General features: G+C 35.4%; 1 protein-coding gene across 6 annotated transcripts in view; it reads left to right on the forward strand.

Annotated features, from left to right (window-relative positions):
• The window catches only part of CNTNAP4 (contactin associated protein family member 4), a 293,265-nt gene extending 269,487 nt beyond the window's left edge, over window positions 1-23,778 (forward strand). For 3 of the 6 annotated variants that reach the window (XM_037815806.1, XM_037815810.1, XM_037815812.1), the window contains 7 exons: window positions 1,845-2,069; window positions 3,496-3,629; window positions 4,501-4,588; window positions 16,967-17,185; window positions 17,529-17,600; window positions 21,416-21,515; window positions 23,540-23,778. In XM_037815806.1, the coding sequence (XP_037671734.1) occupies window positions 1,845-2,069; window positions 3,496-3,629; window positions 4,501-4,588; window positions 16,967-17,185; window positions 17,529-17,600; window positions 21,416-21,515; window positions 23,540-23,657 (956 nt within the window). In that variant the 3' untranslated portion in view covers window positions 23,658-23,778. Of the gene's footprint in view, window positions 1-1,844; window positions 2,070-3,495; window positions 3,630-4,500; window positions 4,589-16,966; window positions 17,186-17,528; window positions 17,601-21,415; window positions 22,539-23,539 lie in introns of those variants that run through there. The other 3 variants (XM_037815809.1, XM_037815811.1, XM_037815808.1) reach the window with 3 other exon arrangements.
• The last annotated feature ends 371 nt before the right edge of the window (window positions 23,779-24,149 follow it).

Consider the following 24,149-nt stretch of genomic DNA (forward strand, 5'->3'; position numbering starts at 1 on the left):
TTGGAAACAATTTTAAACAGATGCATTTCCATCTCTGAATTTTTTTTACAAAGTATCTATTTAATGTCAATCCTATTATATCAGATATTTGACTCAATTCTTGAAAAGCAACTGGCTACTGCTGATAAATCCTCTAATAGTTATCTCTAGATGTCTTCAAGTGGTATCTGTCCAATCTCTTTTTTCCATTTCATGTTGATGCTCTTTAACCATACAGCTGTCAGAAATCTGCCCCACAGGGCCATTCTCTATTTTAAAATCATTAAAGGCGTAATTGTTATTTTTGGTAATGATGTTCACTAATGCAAGGAAATTCAGAAAACATTGTGTTTTGCATTTGTTTGGTTTGGTTTCATTTTGACCAAGCAAATATTTTGGCCAGGAGTGTAAATAACTTTTCCGTTAAATATTGATGTGTAATAAAATATAGTCATTTTGCTCTATAATATGCTGAATATGGATTCCTGAAGTAAAATAGTGGAATATTTTTCATCTTGTCCCATTCATTGAACTACATCATGGAAGACGGAAGAAACTGAATATAGTATTGAGTGTTCTGGTCAGGGTTTTCTGAATATAAAACATTTGTTATGCTTTCATAGTTCTGCTTTGAAAGCTGGCATCTAATTTAAATTCAGTTACCTTATTTAAGTGTCCCTGGGCTATCAAACCTTTTCCTGAAGGAGGCTAATGCAAAAGCTGGCTCCAAATTGAAGCAGCTCCTGATCTGCAAAGAAAGTATTTAGGATTAGTTCACGAAAAGTTGGCAAAAATGCACTTTACAAGTCCTCTAAATTTTATCGGGAATAAGTTATAATTTAAAGTCAATCTGTGATAATGAAGCACTGCTGGTGCCATTCCAGGGAGCTTTTCACATCTAAAGTTAGAATTCGGTTGTGACCACTTCATAAGGGCAAGTCTTCATTTTCTGAATCTAAATGATTTCTGGTCCATCTTGCTAAGTGCAATTAGGAACGTTACTCTGCATCTGCATATTATATTGGATAAAAATTATATTATAGATAATAAAAATGATTTTAAAACCTGAGATGCTAAAGTTGTCAAGATGTTGCTGTGTTACCCGTTAAGCATCATATATGCATTCAACAGCTGGCCCTTTCGAATAATGGAGAAAAGCGAGGTTCAGGGATCTAAAATAATTAATTATTCATCCACCAACTTCCTCATTTTTATACATGTGTATTTGATAAGCGCGTGGTGTGTGTGTGTGTGTGTTTGCACATTTGGAAAATTAATCTCCTACCAAAAAACACACTGTGCTTTCATAGAATGAGTTACAGAGTCTGGATCCTTTGTCTTTTGGGTCTTGCTACCAAATACCTATTTCCCTTTCTCATTAATGAATGCTAATGCCTACCCAAAACTTAGCTTTCTTTTTATAGTGCACAGTAAGTATGAGAAAGTATGAGAAAGCATTAAGGAAAGGAAGTCTGCCTGTCAATCCTGAAAGGTGAGATGGTCCCTCAAACCTTCCTTCCTAGCTACTATGGAAGGTTAGTGTATCTATCTGCATAACAATAGGTTGGAGTTAAAATTTAAATAAGAAAATGGAAGGTAAGGAAGCAGAGGTAAAGAAGCCTGAACTTAGAGAGGAAAGCATTATGCTTTCAATTTTTAAGTTATACTAATGATTAATTAATGTAATTCTAAGATGAATCCATTTCAAGGATCATCATTAGAGCTCTCTTCATTTTCTGTTAGTAGATTCTGCTTTGGGCTTGTTCCTTATATCATTGCGATTTGTTATTATTTTCATCTTAAAATATCAAGACCCTTGTACTTAATTTTCTTTTTAATATAACACAGCGTGCATGTCATTTCAGAGATTTCTGCATATTTTGGATATGGCTCATCTGTGATTTACAATTTTCAAGAAAATTATGCCTTAAGTAAAAACTCCAGCTCCCATGCTGCTTCATTTCACGGTGATATGAAGCTGGGCAGAGAAATGATCAAATTTAGTTTCCGGACAACACGAACACCAAGCTTACTGCTTTATATGAGCTCCTTTTATAAAGAATACCTTTCTGTTATTATTGCCAAAAATGGTGAGTGCCTTTTAGGTGAGGGAGAGAAATTTGACTTAGAATTGTAACTCAGTAATAATATGAATCATTCCCATGCTCTTGCTTCTCAAAGCACAAGCAACAACAAAAAATAGTGTGTGTGCCTTTAAATAAAAAAGTGTTTTATTCAGTACTAGCCTATATGTTTTATCTAAAATACTATTGAAATTATTAAGATGTTGTTATACCTTTATTGTGATAATTTTGAGTATTGATGTGAATTTTTTATTATTAATATAAATTATTTGTTATATTTTATTATGGATAGATGCTCTTTATTACTCCATGTAAGTAATCAAAGTCAGTTTGTAGTTTATTTATAAATAAGGTGCCTAGTTATAGTGCAAATATTTCCTTCAAAGCAAAGTAGAGAAGTACTGAGGGGGTGTTAGTAAACCAGCACTAAGTATAAGAAAATTTCTTTAAGATAACCTGTTGGTGCTGACTACAGACAGTAAAATTGTCGTGGGAAATGCTTGTACTTCCATGAGGATTCATGGCATGTGGATTAGGAAGTGTGTATGCTACAGAAACTTTGTCACAGCAAACCTCACTGTTATTTTTTCTTCCCAATAGCCCTATTAAATATAAAGATTTTAGAAATAAATTCTCTATTTGTGTGAGAAAAATAAACAAACATATTAATATGTGAATATATAATTATAAATTAGTTAAGTCTCGAGACACGGAATGTCAGAATAAAAATAATAATGTTCAATAAGGATGTTTATCCTCATGGTACCTACTGAGCTTGTAGCTTATTTATACATTAAGCATTTTCTTTGTTAAATTAGAGGGTATCCTGTGGAGTAAACTGACATTTCTGCAGGCAAATAAGTGAGTAGTATTAATTCTAATGGTGAGTTTGGCTTAAAACCATTCATTTCACCCCAATTTCATTCCAAACACTTTGGCCATGACTATTTGGGAATATATCTCTTCTTTAGTAAATCTACATTTGCTTATAACAATTCCATTGGTCCATTGTATTTTAGAAGTGGGAGATATATTTTAAAAATATGAAATTATAGAAAAGAATGTTATTGCAATATTCCACATAGTCTGGCCTTTCATAATATATTGTCTTAATTTTTTTTTCCTAAATTGGAGGCTAGTGCAGAGATTTGCACATACTTAATCTCTGCACTGACTTTTAGGAAATAAAAAAATGAAAGATCTGCAGGGAAAAGATTGCTTATTAGCAACATACTTGGTCTTGAGTTTTAAAATAGTGCAGTTTCACTTAGAATCTGCTAGGAATTGTGAAGATAGGGTACGTCCAAATGAACTATTGTGAATTTTGTCACCAGAGATGAATAAATAACAAAAAAAAGGACTCAAGTCTTTATAGGTAGTTTTTAAAAAATACAATTTTAACTAAAATTGTCACTTTCTTTTTCCACGTTAGGAAGTTTGCAGATCAGGTACAAGCTAAATAGATCTCAAGATCCTGATGTCATAAGTTTTGATTTTAAAAACATGGCTGATGGGCAGCTTCACCACATAAAGATTAACAGACAAGAAGGAGTCATCTTTGTCGAGGTAATACAGTAAACTCAGCAGCAACAATGATTACGATTCTGACTTCCCGGCATCATGTAGTGTCTAAAGCAAAAATTTGATAACAGATATAATAAACAAAGGCATTTTTCCAATACTCTTTCTTCCATAAATCATAGACAAACAATCAAATGTGGTTGATTTCTTTCTTTTTTTTTAAGTCGTAAGACTCTGTCCAAGATACTATTAATTATTTTACTACTTAAAATGCCAAGGTTTTCTCATTTGTTTGTCTTTGTTTGGTAGGGAAATGCTGTCTAATTTACGATAGCATATTACTGGTAGAATTGAAACCAGTTTACATCAGATGGATAAAAACACAGCAAATTCCAACACTGGAAATGATGATTATAATAGCAGAATAAATTTTAAAAAACAATTTGAGTTATAGCAGAGAAAGTGGAATTATTCACTACACTCTATTTTGAAGAAAAGAGTTAATGTTTTGACCTCTATTTAGAGGAAAATTCCTTAGCTGCATGATTCAAGTAAAAATCCCAAAGTAAGTAAAAGTACCGAGAGGAAAAATAGCTTATTCTGTCTTTTTGTTGGCTTTACAAATTTTGATTCCTTATAGAATGAGAAAAAATAAAGTGCTGTAAGTCATAAAAAAGCAAAAAAAATTCTTTCATAGAAGGTGGAAAGGAGCAGTATCTGAAGGTAGTATAGAAATAGTTTAAAATTAACATTGGCTTTCATAATTGGCCCTTTACATTTTTTTTTTTTTTTAGGCCTGGGGCCAACCTAACAAGTGCTTATTTTACCATTTTCTCTTGTCTTCCTTTGCTTTCGTGTCTTCTCAACAAAACTGCCATCAATTTGGACGTTTGCATCGCATGTAACAATTGTGTAGATCGACGAGAATGCAAGCAGACAAGTCCACCTGTCCTCAGGTACAGAGTTCAGTGCAGTCAAATCACTTGTACTGGGCAGGATTTTCGGTGAGTAGAAGAAAGTCTTTCCCTGAATGGTGGTACGTGAACATGAATCGGAAGAGTCGTGTTCCAAACACAAGAGGCATTCATCATGCCGAAAGAAATTTCTTGCCTTATATTAATTGTGGAGTGAGTGATACTCAGGGTAGAAACCGTACTTTCTCAGAGGCATATGCATTCGTGAGTAGGTGCTTTCTGCAAGGTGAGCCAGCATCTCCACTGATTGAAGTCGCCCACTGATCCCTGCCATGTGTCAGTCGAGCATAATGAAGCATGCTGTTGTCCGAGTTGGTGAATATGCTTCAGGTATGGCTTGGGTCCTGTCTGTCTTGTCAAGATGTTGTAATCGCTAGTTCCTCTTGCTAGGATCCAATCTAAATATCTTAAGATTCTTATTTACATTTGCTAATTACTTTTGGTAATAGGACTGAAATAGAAACATACTAATGCTGTTTTAATATCAAAATATGCATGCATTCCTTCTTTTCACACTTTTTACACTTGCCAGCAAGGACTAAATTGAAAGGGGGGGATGAATTTTAGAAGGAATTTTCATACTGGTAGTAAGTAAATTATGAATAGTACTGATATTTCACATTAGGTGGTGGCAGGCGGTGAGGAGGGAAGGTGCTTGCTCCTTGTAATCTGTTTTTCATTCCTGGTCTGATATTTGACACCAGTCTGGAATATTTTGCCCAAGGCAGTAAATGGAATATTTTATTTTATTTTATTTTCACCTTTTCAGTTATTTGTACCTCAATTAATCATTCCTTTCATTCCTCAGACATAATATTAGAATCTTGAGATTGTTTGATTAAACCCATGGGTGAATGATCAACTATTGGCCCTTGAGAAGGTTAATGGTTAAGTTTATAAATATTTATAGGCTTTCAAGTACTATGGTGAGAATAAAATTTATGTGCTCCTCTTTCCAAACAAACAGGGAAATACCATGAATTGCAATGTTCTTCCAGTGCATTATAGTACACATAAAAAATATGTGCTAAGTTCTATTTAACTATTTGGCAGCTTAACTGAAAAATTCCAAGTGAGTCTCATAGTGCTAATTATATAAATTAAACTATTTAAGACTGGAACTCATATTATTTGCTCTTAGGATGCATATATAGTCAATAATACATTTGGCATGAAGTGGTGATTCTAATTTATTTTGTAGCTTTAAAAGGGATTCAAACTCTGGCCCCTGATGTCTTATTAGCAGACAGGACAGTATGCACTTTCAAGTCTATGCACTTGACTATGAGTTTTAGCCTTAACTTCGCATGTATAGAAACAATGGCTAAAACAAAAAAGAAAATACATAGTTATTTCATATTCAATATTGTGAAATATTTATAGCTATTTCAGGCCTCTGTATAGATAAAGGCACTGATTTTTATGAATTGGCTGTTTAACTTTGAATGTGTAACTTAGGCATTTCTGGACATTATTTTTTCATAGTATTAGAGGGTTTTATTCCATTTATAAAAATGGCATAGCAAAGGAATCTAAAGAGAATTTATAATCTAAACAGATCAACAAGCAGTAACAACAACAAAAACCCAGTAGCCCTAACTTCAGGGCCCATTGCCTTCCCTGGGAGGCTCAGTTGTCGGGGATGTCAGTGTGCAGGTGGCTGGGGAAGGGACAAGAGCCCTGGAATGACTGAGGATGAGGCAGTAGGTTCTCTGCTGTAAGTCCATTTGCTTGAAAACCTTGCTGAGCTTCAGGGTCACAGAATTCCCTATTCTGCCCTCCATTAAGCCTGCCTTGACCTTCAACTATCCTTGTTATTCACAGAGTTAGAGGAATGTACAACTGGTTGTCCAGAGGGATCCTTGTCCCCCAGCCTCAATCAGAGCTGCACTTTGGAAGAGTAAATACCAGACATGAGTGCAACCATAGCTGACCATGCACTCACTTATATCCAATAGACATATTAGTTAAGTAGGCTCTTGTGCCATTTATTATATCAGAAACTGTGGCTAATAGTGATAAAAAATAAAATAAAACAACTCCTGTTATCAAGAGCTCCTCATTCTAGCAGGGGAGATGAGGCATGTCCATAAAAATATATAATACAAGATAGATAATTTTAACAACGATGCATAAAATTGACAAAATCCTATCTTTGAAGAAATAATATCCTCAAGTTTGATGCCAGAGTTACTGATGAAAATATTCTTTGCAAGTATAAATATGTAAAATATATTATAAAAAAATTGTGAAAGTGATCTGCATTCTTTGAGAAGGATTGTATTGATCAAACAGTAGAATAATAACATTCTCTATAAAAATATTTGTTTCCCTTCTTATAAATGAATAGAGGAGATTAGTAGGGAATTGAAGATGGTAATGTTTTTATCCAAGAATTGCTTATTATTCAGATGCCTGTGACTCCTGTTAAAAAATAAGATTAAAGTTCAAATTCAGCAATGAATATTATAGTCTGAATCAACTCATTCTCCTTATCATATAACTAAAAATGTGTTTAGCCTATGCCTAAGGTTTGGATTTGACTAAGGAATACTGCTAGATTCAAATTGTTCATAGCTCAAAGAATACTAATAATTTATGGACAAATTTAATGTGGTATATGAGTTTATAGTAAAATGTTATGTAGAATATTATATTTTAATGTAGTATATTAATTTATAGTAAAATAGATCAATACGATGGTTATAAAAGGAACTATTAATTTTCCAAAGACAATTGCTCAATTTGAAGTTACTTACTGGGTTAGTCCAGTTCTTTAAGAAGCAGTTGCCAACAAGGATTAAACATGTGAGGATTTCATTAAAGGAAACATCTGTGTAAGAAAATTGGGGAGGGAACTAACTACGGCTGGCAGAGCTATCAGACAGCTATGCATCTCTGCCCCTAAGTGAAGGCAAGAGGGAGGGAAAGTTAGAAGTGTCTCCTCTACATGGCTGTGCAGTATAAGAAAGGTTTGGCAACGCCCTTGGGGAGTCCTTGAGCCAAAGTTGGCTGAGGTCAGGAATGGGGCTGCCTTAGCATCTCTGCCATCATCAGCCATTGGCGGGGGCAGCTCATGGGAAGCGCGGCCTTGACACAAGCTTGGGGGTGGATTTCAGATCCTGGCAGGTGGGGTCCTTGGTTGCTATTCTCCCTGTAGTTGAAGGTCTGCAAAGCATATTCTCATGGTTGCCATGCTTATCAAGTATGGATTCCATTTTTTGCATGACCCATTTGGCTCATTGGTCCATCCATTCAGCACATGCTTAGCACACATACCATGTGCAAAGAGAGTACCACGCTGCCAGGCAGGCCCTGCTTCTGCCCTTACAGAGCTTACAGTTTAATGAACACACAGACAATCGTTATAACAAAATGTTCTTGGATATCCAATTGAGTATAATGTAGCCTATGTTGCTTTAAATAAAATAGCTCCAAATCACCCTGCAAATTGAAATATTTCTCTCATTTTGCAATTTCTGAGTATTTTTACTTAAAGAGGACCAATCAGTTCAATCTTTCCACTGATTACTAAAAGGGATGTAAGAATATGCCTCATTTAGATGTAAACTCTTTGGATTTCTAATTTTTTTTTTTTTTTTTTTTTTTTTTTAGCTTTGAATCTGCTGCAGGGATATGTGCTTTTAAAACACAATTCCAAGATAAAGTGCCATGCAGTCTTGTTAAATTTGGTTTCTATGACTAAGTTTGTATAATTAGTATTCTGTTGATTTTCTTTTGTTGGGTTAAAAAACAAGTGAATAATAAAAACACCACATAAAACAAACTCCTTTGAGGAGTGGAAGTTAAAGGATGACACCAATGGTTTGAAAACAGCTACATGCTAAACAATCATGTTTATCAACCTTAAAGGGCTGTGCTGCTTGCCCGGGAGACGGAGAGAGAACCCACTGAAGGATGATGTTTCTAAAGAAAGCGCTACAGATCTGGGATACAGAACTTCAGTGGGAATTTAATTGAGGACTTCTGTAAACTAACTCTTTTTTGCATATGAAAAAGATGTAATAGGAAACATGCAGTTTTAACATGAGGAAGTTTTTATATATGCATCTTAAATTATGTTTGTTTTGACTTAAGTAAGCATTTAGCTCATTTGGAAGAAACTCTACAGAGCATAGACGATAAAATGGTTGGAGGGGTTGTGGCTGTAGGGCCTCAGTGGTTGAGAGAAAGGCACGGCAAGGAGACTGCTGGACATGATTTCCATGGAAAGTCAGGCAGCTAAGAGCCATATAAGTTGAGAGTTCTACTAGTGTTATCTAGTAACTGCAGTAGAGAGTTAGAGATGGTTTCCATGTCGACATAGAGCACTTTGATATTATTACCTAAAATTTACTCTCCTTGCTCAGTATCTGCTGGTTATGACTGCACAGTGACTGAAATCCAAAATTATGCCCACAATTCTTCCTAAACTGAAGAAATGAATACCAAGAAAGTTGAGTGAGGGGAGCGTTTCCTTTGTTTCTGGGTTTTCTTCTGAAAAGACAGCAGGATGGTTATTTCCTTCTTTTTTTTTTTTTTCTTTTTTTTAATGTAGGAAAATTCCTACTCTAAATTAAAAAAAAAAAAAAAGCCATTGGTCACAATATTTGTATTCTGTTCCCTTAAAAGAAACATTGACTCTAAACTTACATAATATTGCAGTAATATAATAATGAAATTATTTAAAGAAATTGTGTAGGCACAACACTGTTTTGCTATTTTAATTAAGCTTTTATTGGATCACAGTTCGATCATCCCCCCCCCATAAAAAACCCTAATTATACAGCATTACATATTTTCAAAAGAACTTAAAGCCTCTCATGGGAAAATGTGCCCAAGTTTTTAAAAATACCATAATAGAGCTCATTATAAATTACATAAAAATCCCTGTTCAAAGGTGAAATGAAGATTACAGCCATTATTTATCTTCCTTTCTACTTAAAATATATAAGGACTCAATACTTGGCAATTATAACATTGGAACTTCAAAGCTGTGGTGGGAAGAGTGAGGTCTGCAGCCAAGCAGCTCGGTTTAGATCCTCCCTTAATCAATAGGCTACACTGCATCTGCTTTGCCTATTTGTAGTTTACTATAAAATCAAGTTCTGTGTTCTGTACCTGGATATCTTTGTACGTTAGTATAGTTTCATGGTTTGTTTAAGTAACAGTCCAACGGTCCTGAAATTGTGGGATTGAGAACATCTTCTTGACCAAAAGGGGGATGCAAAATGAAACAAAATACAGTTTATCTGGGTGAGAGATTTCAAACGGAGTCTAGAGATCACTCTGGTGTACATTCTTATGCACTATATAGGTAACCCTTTTTAGGTTTTAGTGTATTGGAATAGCTAGAAGTAAATACCTGAAACTACCAAACTCCAACCCAGTAGCCCTGACTCTTGAAGACGATTGTATAACAGTGTAGCTTACAAGGGGTGACAGTGTGATTGTGAAAGTCCTGTGGATTGCACTCCCTTTGTCCAATGTATGGATGGAGAGGTAGGGACAAAACCTGAATGAAAAATAAGGTGGGATGGGGGGAGGAGGTGATTTGGGTGTTCTTTTTTATTTTTATTTTTGATTCTGATTCTGATTCTTTCTGGTGTAAGGAAAATGTTCAAAAATAGATTGGGGTGATGAATGCACAACTACATGATGGTACTGTGAACAGTTGATTGTACACCATGGATGATTGCATGGTATGTGAATATATCTCAATAAAGCTGAATTTAATTTAAAGAAAAAAAAAAAGTCCAATGGTCCTTTTCAACCATTTTGAGCTGTAGCTTTGGTATATTAGGAGTGAAAAATTTCTCTTTTCTGAGGCAGCACAACCTGGAAGTACACTCTGATTACTGCAGGGGAGATTTAGGCCAGATGTAAATAAAGGCAGTTGTCAGCAAAGAAAAAGAGGTCTACTCAAGAGCTTTAAGAACATTTCTAAGGTGGCAGGACTACTTTATGTGAAACTTGCTTCAATGCACATAGGTGAGGAAGGGGAATTAGGTTACCTAACCGCACTGTGAATTTTATAAATATCTTATGAAATGACTCTTGAAATAATGGATAGGTTATTTTAAAAGTAGATTTTAAGAGAGAAAAACAAGTTAGAACAAGAAAAGAAAACTACCTAAAGATCATTTTTTAATGATTGAATGAATTAAATAATTCATTATTTTTGAGTATTTTAATAATTAAAATGTCATAGACTATCTTCCGTGCGTAGCGTGACCTCATTCCTATGAAGGCTTTAGTTGTTTCCAGAGGTTTAACAATATCACTTTGTACTGCCCATTCTTATAAACTTAAAAATAGCTTTTCTCCCTATCATGATATGTGAACATAGATCAGAAGTGTCAGGTCTCAAACTCACAGAACATTCATGATGCTGAAAAACATTTATTACCTTATTTTAATTATAGAGCAAATGATTAGGTAGAAATTTTATTGGCGGCACATATAATCAAGAGTACTTGCTTCCTCTGAGCAAGTGTACCCCTCTTACAATTCTGTCACACTCATCTCTTTCATTTGGCAGTCAAGCAGAGTAAAACATGCTGCTCTACTTACCTTCAAAAAAAAATCAAATGATAAAAGCAAAAGCCACAAAATCCCAAATTATGTACTTATCAGCTGTCAAGTCTGGAAACCTTTAGACAATGATAAAACCAGAATAGTTTCTAAAAGAAAAAGGAGAAGGCAATTGTCTATTTCTTCAATTAGAAATATGCTTTAAAATGTACATGCATCAGACTTAAGGGAAAAATAAAACCATGATTAGGCACTAATGCTAATGTGTGAGTGAGTGGATTTGTTAGAGCGTGTACTGATAGAAGAGGGAAGGGAGTAGGGATTGACAGGAAAGTAGATCCAGGGGATGGAGAAAGGAGATACCACAACGAGATGTTGAACAGGTCAGCTTGGCAACAGTCCATAGGTCAGTCAGAATTAGAGCAGTGAAATCTGAATTCTGCTAGTGTTATATATTAAGTGTAATAAGGGCCTAGAGATGGTTTCCATGCCATCATAGTGCAATTTGATACTGACCTAAAAATCACCCGTCTTGCTTGATATCTGCTAGAAATGCTTGTTAACAGTGATTGGAGTAAAAAAATTGTTCTTATAGTCTGTCCACATGTGTGGAAAAGTAGATAAAGGGGAGAAGCGATTCCTTCTGAAAAGGCAGACAGCCTGATATCATTTCTTTATTAAGTAATTTGTTCACAATGTACCTAAGTTCTGATGCCAAGGTGAAATGATTAGCCGATGTTTATATTTAGCTTCCTTCAGAAAAATATTTACTCCAAAATTATTTAAAAAGAGACCTCTCTAAGACGTAATTTAATCAAAGGAAATGTGCAGGTATAAAGTTGTTTTGTTATGGCATTAAGCTTTTATTAGATCACAGTTCCACCAAGTGGAAAAAAAAAAGTTCATTTCATAATCTCACAGTTGCATAAAACCTCTCATAGCGAAATGTGGTCAAATTTTAAGTAATGGTATAATTTAACTTGTAAAATGATCGAAAAATTACTGTTGAAAGGCAGAATGAAGTTTATAATTACTTCTTATGACTTTTATATCACCTATATAATGGCAGAATAACACTGACGACAGTAATTTGTTGATACTTCATGGTGGTCGTGGGAAGAGCCAAGTTGCATCAAATAAATGTGATTCAGATTCCTCCATAATTAATTGGCTGTTTTATACTTGTTTTTAATATCCAGAACTCATTGCTAACTTCTGAGTTCTATTCATGGATTATTCTTTCTGTTAGAATAGTTTTTTAAAAACTTGACGATTATTTTCACTCGTGCTGAGCAATGGCTTTGGTATATTTAGAGGCAATGACCCATAGGGCTCATTTATCTCTTCCCTCCGGCGGAGCCAGGAAGTACACTCAGGTTATTGCAGTGGCCATTTAGGCCAGATGTAAATAAAGCCTGTGGTCAGAAGGAAGAGGATGTCTACTATCCCTCCCCAGAAGAGCTTTGAGAACAATCTGCAATCTGTCAGGAGCCCTTTGTGTAAAATTTGTTTCAAAACCAAGGGGTATAAAAGAGAGTTTAATTAGACTACTTAAGGACACTGTGATTTTGTAAATATCTTATCCAGTGACACGTCAGATGAGAAAAGTTATGTTGGAAGCAAAAGAGAAGCACAGGTTACAGTGAAATAGCTACCTAAATGCCACTTTTATATGAATCAGGTTTTCAAGTTTCTATCTTAGAGCAGCAGGATTGGTTGGCAAATAAATACCCTTTTGTGAAAAGCCACTCATTTAGCTGCTTGGTATTCTTGTCTGATTTGCCATTTTATGTTTCCACTAACTTTTTTTTTTATCAAATCCTTGGTGGAATTGGATATAATGATATAATAATAATAATAACAACAACAACACTACAGTGGAGACAAGATGGCTGAACTCTAGCTCCATCTCCTCCTCTGATTCACTATACCATTATCCAGCAAGCCTTCAAATTTTCTTAATACCATCTTTCTGGGTTAAAGCTATTGGGACCTTTTTAAAATATGGCCCATTTTGACACATATGTCCATTATGAACTACTTAGCTTTTTTTCCTGAGTTTGTCAGGTCACAAGAGCCAGAAGAAATTTTATGACACACTCCTAATTGTTCTTGCATTCACTGTCATATCCTTTTCAGAAATAGTCCTCTCTCTTTCTGGGCAATACAAAGATGCTTCTCACAAATTTTAATTCCTTGGTAGTCTATCTTCCTTTTAAGCTTTTGGTTCACAGGTTTCTTCTTTACAAAAGTAGAAGTCATTCCTTTTGTTGGAAAATACAAATTAAGCTAATTGTTTAATAGGCAAGACAACCCAAAATTCTGAGTCAGTTAAGATTTTGTATGACTGGAAACATCAAAAGCATGATTGTCATAGCACGGTTCCTGTGAAGCAGGTGGCATTTGTCCTCAATTCTTCTGCCTTCTCTTTTCTAAATCTTGAATTATGTTAGCATTTTAGCAATCAGATAGGTACTTTGCTTCTTGACTTTCTCAGCACAAATACTAAGCTAGATATCTAATGCTATGTATTTCTAAAGCCAGCTCTGTTTATGAGCAATTTAATATAGCTGTTAATTTTTGTTTGGACTCAGTTCTGGGGAGATGGGTACTAGTCCATTTTATTTCCTCTCCATTCTCAATTCCAAGTCTGACCCATTGGCCCTCTTGAACAATAGTTGTTTGTCTGGCCCAGCAGGCAGAGGGACCTGTGAGAAAGCTCTGGTGCTACTTCCTATCCTGTGGGTTGGAAGAGAGCCTGGGGGACAACCTACAGGAGCCTCAGAGGGACCCAGAATGGTAGAGATTGAGGGCTTGCTTGGCTTGCAGAGATCCCTGGACCTGTTGAGGTAGAAGCCAGAATTGGGAAACATCAATGGCCCATTCTCTCTGCTTCCCAAGTTGCTGAGGATGGCCAGAAACTTGGGCAAGTGCTCACTGTTCTCAGGGTGGTGAAGAGGAGAGGCTTCCTCTTGGCTCTCTGCTGGGCTACAGGGGCACAGATGTCTACATTCTCTGGGCTTCAGTGACTGAGCAGTAGTAAATGGAACAAAAAACAACTCCCTACTTAGAAGAATTTGACAGCAAGAAAAGGGAAGAACAAACAAAACAGCTAGAGCCATCCCTATCAAAATAAAGCAAATCAAGGAGACTGACAGAACTTGAATGAGCTGTAGTAAAAGCATCTTAAGGAAAGTCTAGGAAAGCAACAAAAAAGACTTTAAGGAAATAAAAAAAAATGAGTTTTCCAAACTAAAGGCTTCAGCAGGAAAGAATGATATTTGATGAAACTTGTATTTGTCACCTAGAAGAACAAATGGATGAAGCATTCTGACTCACACAGAAATAAGTGCTAAGAGCTAGAAGAGGGAAAATAAAAGAGATTTAGGGAATATATAGAGGAGAAAATGTGAATAATTGGAATTCCAGAAGAATTTAAAAGATGACATTACAACAATAATTGCATGCACAATATATGACATTTTCGAAGCTAAAGAAAAACTTTGTTTCTGCAGATTGAAAGGGCTTACCAAGTTCTATGCAAAATAGACGAGAAAACACACCACCTAGGGATAATCTGCTTCCAAAATCACTGAGAATCTTATAAATTTTTAGAAAGGAGAAATAGAGCCAGAAGTTACTGGAATAAGTGTCAAGTTATTCTTAAAATAAGTGCTAAAAACCCTCAAATTCATCAAGAAAATTGTGGCATTTCTTTCTTCATAGCATTATTACTCTTCAGACTTCTCATTTAGCTATTGCTTCTGTTTTTTATCTGTCTCCTCTGCTTCAAGAGCAGAGACTTTGTCTCCTGCATCTCTAGCTCTTATTATGTTACTTGAGTGACTACCCATTTTAAGTTTTAGAATTTAAAGTAATAGTTTTCCACATAAAAATCTCCAAATAGGTAAAATATTTTCAGTTTGTTAATATAAGGTTTGCAAAAGTTGCCTCGTATCAGATTTTTACCAGGGAAATGACTCTTGGCTATTTACATTATTTTTGCTTGTTTGTTTCTAAAGCTGGTCTTTTTCTATAGAAATTTTATTCGGTGGAAATGCGAAACCTGCTATACTGGCCATGTTGCTATTAAAGTGTATTTCCTTTTGATTCTTTATTAAGATAATACAACTCCAAACCACCATTGCTGTCGTTTTCTACAAATATGTTTGAAAATGTGCATTCATAGACTCTTATGATGGTGGTAGAACTAAGTTCCTTGGGTCTTACACGTACATGGAGTGTATTCTACAAAACATCGTGACGCTGGCTGTTGCGGGTCAACCATGCTCTATTCTTTACGTGCTGGCAGGGCAGCCTTGGGGGTGAGGACGTGGTCTCTGAGCACCAGCCCCCCACTAATAACCAGTAGCAATGTGACCTCTCTGATTTTAAATTTTCCTTAGGCAGAAAATACATTACTCACAATACTATGCATTTAATCAGTATTTTTATTACTAAGTATAAAATGTGAATGAAAATGAAACGAAAAAGGACGTGTCCTTCAAAAACCTAGCTAAAACAAGACAGGGTGGGTCAGAGCTACCCGCAGTTACTTAAAGAATAACTCAAGTCAAAAAAGTGTCACTGCAGAAGATAGAAGCAGAATGAAGGAAAGAATTTGTCAATCAGAAAGAGATTGATTTATTAAAAAAAGCTTGTGGTGTGGAGTCCAACAGATCTGTGGTCACTACCCGATGCCAACAACTAGGTGGCCTTAGGCAGATCACTGAGGATCTGAACCTAAAGGTCCCATCCTTGCCATGGGGACAAGATTCTCACGGCTACTGTAAGGGTAAATGGTGATATGAAAATACTTTAGAACTATGCCCAGCACACAATAAGCATTCACAAAATATCTGGTATCTTTTTTCCTTTAAAGATGCAAATGCAAAGTTTATCTGTGCCCATGCACAAGCAATGCAGGAGAGACGTAGCCATGCCATTTTATGATCACAGTGGGCAGATGGATGCATCTTTGCCTGATACATTTGAAGCTTAAACTCTACAACTAATTCTCCTTGTTTAGACTTTGCCAAGCAACTTCACCAAAGAACTGCTATATATGATATATTCTTCACTGTAAAATTATATCTTAAAATTCTGGCATTCAAACCAGTCTCTGTTCCATAACAGTTTCATATTAACCAAACTCTGGTTACTATTGTGTGTGTGTGTGTGTGGTGGAGGGTCCCTGTACTTGGCACAGATGAGTGGCAGGAGATCTTTGACACAGGGAGAAAAGGCAGTATGGTGTGAAAGTTCTCACTACTGTACAAGAGACCCTAATAACTGTGGGATATGCCTTCTAACCCCCACGTATAATACCGGATAATATTATCCCTCTGGCATGGTTGAGCAGGGTCAAAAGTCAGGTTGGACAATTGATAAGGGAACTCCAGAGGCTCGATTTTCCCTCTAGCTTCTGTTATTTTTATGGTTGACATCTCAGAAGCTGAGTTGAATTCATTTCCACCTCCAGGAAGCACTTCACTGTTAACCTTTTGAATATTGCCTATAAGCCCTATCACAGGTACATTTTAATGATCTATTTAAAAATTTTAAGTATCAGGAGGCTTCATCAGTTCATAACCTGACACATTCTCATGAAGGCTTTAATTATTTCCAGAGAGTTAATCATACTTTTAATTAGCCACACTTAAAAACCCAAGCCATTAACCTGAGCAATCTCACCAATAGTTGTGGAAAGCCTTAATGGATTTGACTCTTGTAATAAAGGCAAAGGAAAAAGGAACTTATAGCTGTATCTTTATTGCTGTTGTATTAAGAGTCTCAGGATATTGCATTACTGTTTCATTGCCCGTTTGCAGTTTGCACTGCGGTTAATATTGTGGCATTTCTTTGGATTTACAGAACCCAGCGATGTCGACCAGGAGACGGCACTGGCCGGCACTCAGGGCTTCACTGGCTGTCTCTCCGCCGTGCAGTTCAGCCACGTGGCCCCTCTGAAGGCTGCCCTGCACCCCAGCCACCCCGAGCCCGTCACTGTTACAGGACACGTGACTGAGTCCAGCTGTGCCGCCCAGACTGGCGCTGACCCCACATCAAGGGAGAGGACCCACTTGTTTGCAGGTGGCTCATGACCTTCCTTTACCTGGTCCCAAATACAGCATGCTCATTGGGTGTTTAAAACTTCTGATGTTGCTGTTATGCTACAATCTGGAGACGGTTTCTTAAAATTAGTTTTGTTTGTTCAACTTTCAGTTCTCTTTGCTGTTTCTTTTCTAGATTCCCAATTTCTTATTTATGTGGGCCATTACAGTTGATATTGCTTAAGTTTTAAACCACAGAGATCCCCATTTACTTCCATAATTATGTTCTGGTTAAAACATTTATGAATTTCTCAAAATTCCTACCTTTTTATTTGCCTATATCACACCATCCCCCCCCCCCTTTTTTTGTCCTTTAACTGCAGATCATTCTGGAACAATAGATGACAAAGAGCCCATAGCTAATGCAATCAAAAGTGACTCTGCAGTAATTGGAGGTAATAGGAAGCATGTATGAGCTCTTCTTGGGTACTTACTATCATTACTAATAATGTTGAATATTTAACATTATAGGAAATACCTATGAAGACATTATATATTTCCCAACTGTCAGGCATTGAATAGTGAAGACAATGGGGTGCTTTGTTATATGTACTGCTTGTCTGATAGAATCTTATTGAATTCCCAGTTTCCTAGGAGGTTTTCAGTATAAATAATTGACAAATTCACTGAAGCACCACTTTGAAAGAATAGTTGCTTAGCTATGCAATCATGAATATTACTTAGCTTGGAAATACCATCTAGATTCCCTAGAGCGTTCTGAATATATTTGAGGACATATCATTTTTCTTGGTTTCTTGGACATATCATTACTTCTGCAAGGGTTTAGGTAAAAAGCAGGAAATATCTAAGGCAAATATTAGAAGCATATGTTTTATATTGCCTTAATGCTTAATAAAATGGATATGTGCCTGGTTTAGATGTCCCTGTCCATGAACCTTACACTTTTAGTTGCATTTTTGTCAAATATTAGGCTAATGGGCTAAAAGTGGCATGCAGTTATTTTATATTGCAAAATTAATGCAAAAACTTTTAAAGTGTATCTTCCTGGCAATGAAAACCTTATTATCTGAGACATAACTTATTCAAAATCAATTCCAAATATAAGCCATTTTGCTTCCTGATTAATGCACTTAAGAATGTCATTAATCAGACTCCTGAAATGTTCATTGGTTTGCCTTTTTTCTACATTCTGCATCTGATATGGACATGCAAAAGTAAAAATTATTTTATTATACTGCATCAAAATAGCCTGATTATTTATATACATGAGCAATTTATGGAGGCTATATACTTGATACTTGATTTCTATTTTTTTACCTGTACTCATGTAGACATCAGCTTCCTCCAAGTAATTAGGAGCCTGTTTAGATATTAGACAGTAGTACTAATCAAATATGTCAGCATCCTCACTGCTATCAGTTCTTTTTTTATCAAATTAAAAGACATAAAATAGGAACCATTTTAATCACCTAACAAGAAAAAAACAAACCTCTGTTGGAAGGGGTTTATAATAGAAATCTATTACATGGCAAAAAACTAATTTAAAGATATAACATTTAAAACGTGCTCAACATTTTAAGCTAGGATTCATAGTCCAACAATGTCTCAGTCTTGTAATGCTGCTCTTCCATTACATTCAACTAATAGATATAGATAGATAGAGATACGGTTTCATACACACACACAAGAGAGAGAGTGATTGTCTAGTCAAGTCAATGTTAGATCAAAAGATTACATTTTTAGAATATTACTGCTTTGGGAAAAAATCATTGGCTGGATTTATAGAGTAAAGGGAAAGGTATGTTGGTAAGTTATTCTAGAATGGAAATAAGTTATAGTTCAACTGTGAAATTCTCACTTGTCCAAAATGCACTGGGCAGAGGAAGATGATGTAGAAGGCCTGTGGCTGATGGGCTCTCCAGACTGTGGATCCAGTGTCATCTGCTTCTGATCCTTGCAGTGAATCAGCTTCAGAAGCAGAGTGGCTGGTAACGGCCCTGTAAGCACAGAAGGTCTTGCCTGGGACCACGTGAAATTTATCTACTAAATCACAGTATATTGTCCTCCAGTGAGTCACTCCACCTGGTAGAATTTTGTCCATTTACTCATAAATTGCACTCACCATGCAATAATACTGAATCATTTAAGGATTTTTCTAATTGGCTAATCCTCCTACGTTCTGCATTTTAGATGATCTTTTTTTCTCATGAACAAAATGGATTGTATAAAATAGGAGAATTTATTTAATAAGACATTTTAAACTGGTGACCTAGATATTGTAGAGGATTTCTGGCCAAGCTACACATATATTATCTGGATGGACAGATTAAGGCAGAGAGAACATCACATAGTTTCCTCCCACAAACACATACACATAGTATTTCAGGTTGCAAGGTGACAAAGCGCAGTGGCTGACCATATTTTATACAGTGTATCTTTTTTCTTTATATAACAGATAAGATCACGATTTCTCTAGGACACAACAAATCCTGACATAAAAAATCATCCCCAAATTAAAAGAGATAAATCACATCAGAGTGCAAACAAGTTCCAGAGACGGCTCATGATTTTGTCTGTCCTGATGTCCTGGTGAGGCCAATGTAATGGTGATACTCAATTTAAAATTGCAGTGACCTGCTCTCTAGAAATCATACCTCATTAGATGTTCACTTTGAAACTACTCAGATTCTCTCTTTTTAAACCAGAGGCCTATAACCAGACAAAATAAATATTTATAGCATCTCAACTTAGTATTTTTCTGAGACAAGAGGTAAAATACATTGATTAATTTTTTTATTAATATGACAAAGAATAGTAACAAAAACAATCACAGCCCTTAGTAAATCCTTTAGATTTCAAGTACAGAATTTGAGTTACCACATTATACTAGATTTATCAGCGAAGAATTGCTGCTATTCTCACGTAAAGCTAACTAAGCCAAAATTGGTCAAATTTAATGGTTCCGTTGGCCGTGGTGAATCATTGTAGCACGCTGTGTGCTCAGGAATTCTCTGTGACTGATGAGAACCTTCAAAGCTTTGAGTTGGTTGAACTCCATGCCAGTTATATATACCTTCATCAGACTAGAATGAAGAGTCCTAATTTTACAATGAGATTTGATCCACACTGCTGTTTTCATGGTAACTATTTTTATCTACAAAACCAATTAGGTAATAACTCCACCAATCTCATCAGAAAGTCTTTTGAGTATTGGCAAGCTCTCAAACTCAAGGTGACAGAAAAAAGTTTTCCAAATTAATTTCCATTTGAAAGTTTGAATTGTCTCATTGGTAACACACACTGTCAGTTGTTTTTCATGAGGTGACAGGCCTTTTAGACAACACATCTGCCAAATATCCGAGTCCAAACAACCATAGTTTGCCTGTCAGTCATTCTTTCAAGTAAGAGTGATGTTCCACCAAGGAAGAAGCAGCTAGTTCAGTTTACAACTCAAATGTTCACACAAGTGCTTTTCCTGTAGATAACCATATTTCTTCCATATACAACAAAAGTGTTTTATGCATACTTCCCATTTCATCACACAAATATTAGAAACCATTACTCAAGGGTCAAGATTTTTAAAAAAAATAAAAAGATTTAATACAATGAAATTTTTACTACTTCTTCCAGAACATTCTTAGATGAAACATTCTTAGATGAACATTCTTTTGTTTTGTTTTTTTCTTCCCTGTGATTGCCTGGAAGTAAAATGACATACTTTATAAATTTAGTGACTTCTACCATAGCTTGGTATCATCTGCCTCTGTATATATACTATGTATCTATTTTTATTAGTAAGCATTAGTTATATAATAACCTATTCCTGTTATTCAATTTTATGACAAATTACTGAAAATCAAGCAACCTTATTAAAATTTGTACAAAGTTAATCCTTTTACAATGGTACTACTATTCTATAATTTCAAAATAATTAAAACTTAGTGTGTTACTATGAAGTGATATGTGATCTTCGAGACATGTCAGTATGTGTTTAATATGAACCCACTAAATAAAGTCTAATCATAATATGAATTTGGAGCTGAACATACAAATTGATAGAACTTAGAAGTAAACGCAATATACTTGATCTAGATATACTTGAATCTTGGATATTTCCTATTTATGATACAGTAGATGCTTGATTTAAAGAGAAAATAATTTTATTATGACTTATCAGACAATGAAGTCAACTCAGTTTCTATCCAGACAAAAATTCTGACATTGTATTTCTTTTCTCTTCTCTCACTAGGTTTGATAGCTCTTGTGATCTTTATCTTGCTTTGCATCACTGCCATAGCTGTTCGCATTTATCAGCAGAAAAGATTATACAAAGGAAATGAGGCAAAAAGGTCAGAGAATGTAGACAGTGCTGAGGCTGTTTTGAAAAGTGAGCTTAATATACAAAACGCAGTCAGTGAAAATCCGAAAGAGTACTTCTTCTGATTGGCAGCTGTGATTTAACTTAAAATTGTGACAATTTGTTTTAATAGCCAGGGAATCTCAATGGACAAAAAAAAAAAAAAAAATGCTCTTATGTTGAATGTACAGGTGATGGATTTGCAGCACTGCCATCCTGCCCGCGTCCAGACTTGGGATGGCTCCAGGAAGCTTCATCCGGTGACATGTACCCCATCGCAATCATTTTATGTAAAAAGGAATTAGATATTGCTATTAATTTCCAACTGCTCTGATATGATCTAAAACATAAGTTTAACGCTCTTAAATGACTATGGTTTTTAAATGTGAAAACTGTAGTCCTGGTCTCTTAACCATATGATACACAAGTTTTGTTAGCGATTAAAGTCAAAATTGGATGACAATGAACTTGCTTTATTTGAGAACATATGCTGTGTTTGTTTTAGTGTTCTCACGGTGTTATTCATAGACCTGGAAATGCTTCTAGGATCCTGTTTGGCTGGCCTTTACATCCTCAGTGGCCAAAAGTACATAAAACTCCTTTGCCTTTCACCGTATGACATTCAATACAATACATTAATAGACTGGAAAGAAGTTTTGTTGGTGGTGGTTTATTTGCATTGCTCTTTTTCTATTTGGCTCTTTTTAATCATTTTGCATACATTTGGTTTTGAGTGTCAGACTTTAGCTGTGAACATACAATTCATTTGTAACAAGATTCAGAGAGTGCAGTGGTGAATACATAATATTTTGCCTTTTAAAATTTTTTTTTTTTTCTGTTTGGTTTGTATCATTGTTTACCAACGACAGTAGTTAAGAACTGACTAATGCCAATTTCCCAAAGAATGCGTGATGTTGTCCACTAAACTTGCTGATAAAAAAAAAAAAAAACATAATTCTTATCACTGCAGAAAAATTTTTATTTACATAAGTAATATCACCAATGAAGTATAATTCTGAGAATATTTTCCCCAAATCTGGAATGATTGTCAGCTTTATTTATAAGTTTATGCTTCCTGTTTTCTAAAGTCTATTATCAACTTTTCTTTGATTTCTTATAACTATATTCCATGAAGCATCTTTTTGCGCATTATGAAACAAGACAATTTGAACCATAGAGCTCCATTTCCTATTCTAAAATTGATACTTGTCCAGGCACACATTTTCCTGCGAATTGACCTTCAATACACACTTTCTGGCATATAAGCTGCAACCATGTCCCCTTTCTGTGCAGCTAGTACAGTGATTAAAGATTGATGACTTCAAAGGGATACAGCATGTTCTGTGATCTATACTAAAAATGTCATTCCACTCACTTCTAGCTAGGATGTTGCGGTCAATTTCTCATGAAGTACCAAGAATAACTATAAGCTACTAACTGGTGCATTCTTATTAGGGTGTATATATCCACTAGGAGATCAAATAATTGTCAATAGTTTTATCAGAACTGTTCCAGGAACTAATTTTGAGGCAATATAAACAAGATGCTTTCATGGAGCTTTCCTTTAAATTCCATAAGCCTATTATAATAAAGGCACTTTGCTATCCATGCTCACCCCTTCCATGTGCCTACCAAGTAAAAATTAGACTCCTTACTTTGTCCACAACAGGACATTTGGGAAATATATAAATACATCACTACTGCCATTTTATTTTCCATGTTTTCCTTGTTAACATCTTTCCCCAAATTTCCTGTCTTTTCTCATAGTGCTACACGTACATTTATGTTTCTGCAAATGCTTAAGTTTTAAGGATCTGAATTAATGTAATTTATAAAGAACCTATCTTGGTAAATGGTGTGTGTGTGTGTGTAATTTGCTCTTTTTTTAAAAAAAATCCAAAGACTTCTGGTGGCTAGGGAAGGAATAAACATAGAAATGTACTTTTTATTTGATGCAAAGGTGAATGCAAATGTAATTACAGCTCTGAATCTTTTACAAGTGTTCATTTTATTCAGCAGCGGCATTAACCTCATTGGTAGCTGGACCGTAGTCCAGTTTATGGATGGTGAAGCCTCACTGTCCTCCGCGGTCTACACTGCTAGAGAGCACGACACTGGCATCGAGGCGCATTGATACATCATATGCCATCACTTTCATTTCCTGATTTGTAATCTGTTCTTTTTTTTTCCTAATAAAATGCATTTTTGAAATAAAATGCTGAATACATTTTAAAAGAAGTTGTAAACAAGTTAAAATAAGGGAATTATACTGATTTTTTTCTTAAAACAGTAAAAAGACGTGTAGACGTGTTTTCTTTTTGGTGTGTGTGTTCTTTTAAACATTTTGGTACATCCTGCGATCATCATGAATTACAAAGTAAAGCTGCAATTACCGTCTATTCTTCCTTTTAAATGACTCAAAAGATGGAGGAAAAGTAGAAAAATGTTTACTGGTTGCGACAAGTAAAGGCAAGTTACACTATCTATAAAGTTTTGCCAGAGAACAAATATTTGCCTCTAAGCGAGCGTTTGTTGAAAGATTACTGTATATTGAAATTGGGTGAAGTCTTTTTTCTTCTTCTTCTCCAAAGAATTTAGCCAAAGAGCATTATACAAATGCACAGAT

This window comes from Choloepus didactylus, chromosome 22 (genome assembly GCF_015220235.1).
Source record: "Choloepus didactylus isolate mChoDid1 chromosome 22, mChoDid1.pri, whole genome shotgun sequence".
Lineage (NCBI taxonomy): Eukaryota > Metazoa > Chordata > Mammalia > Pilosa > Megalonychidae > Choloepus > Choloepus didactylus.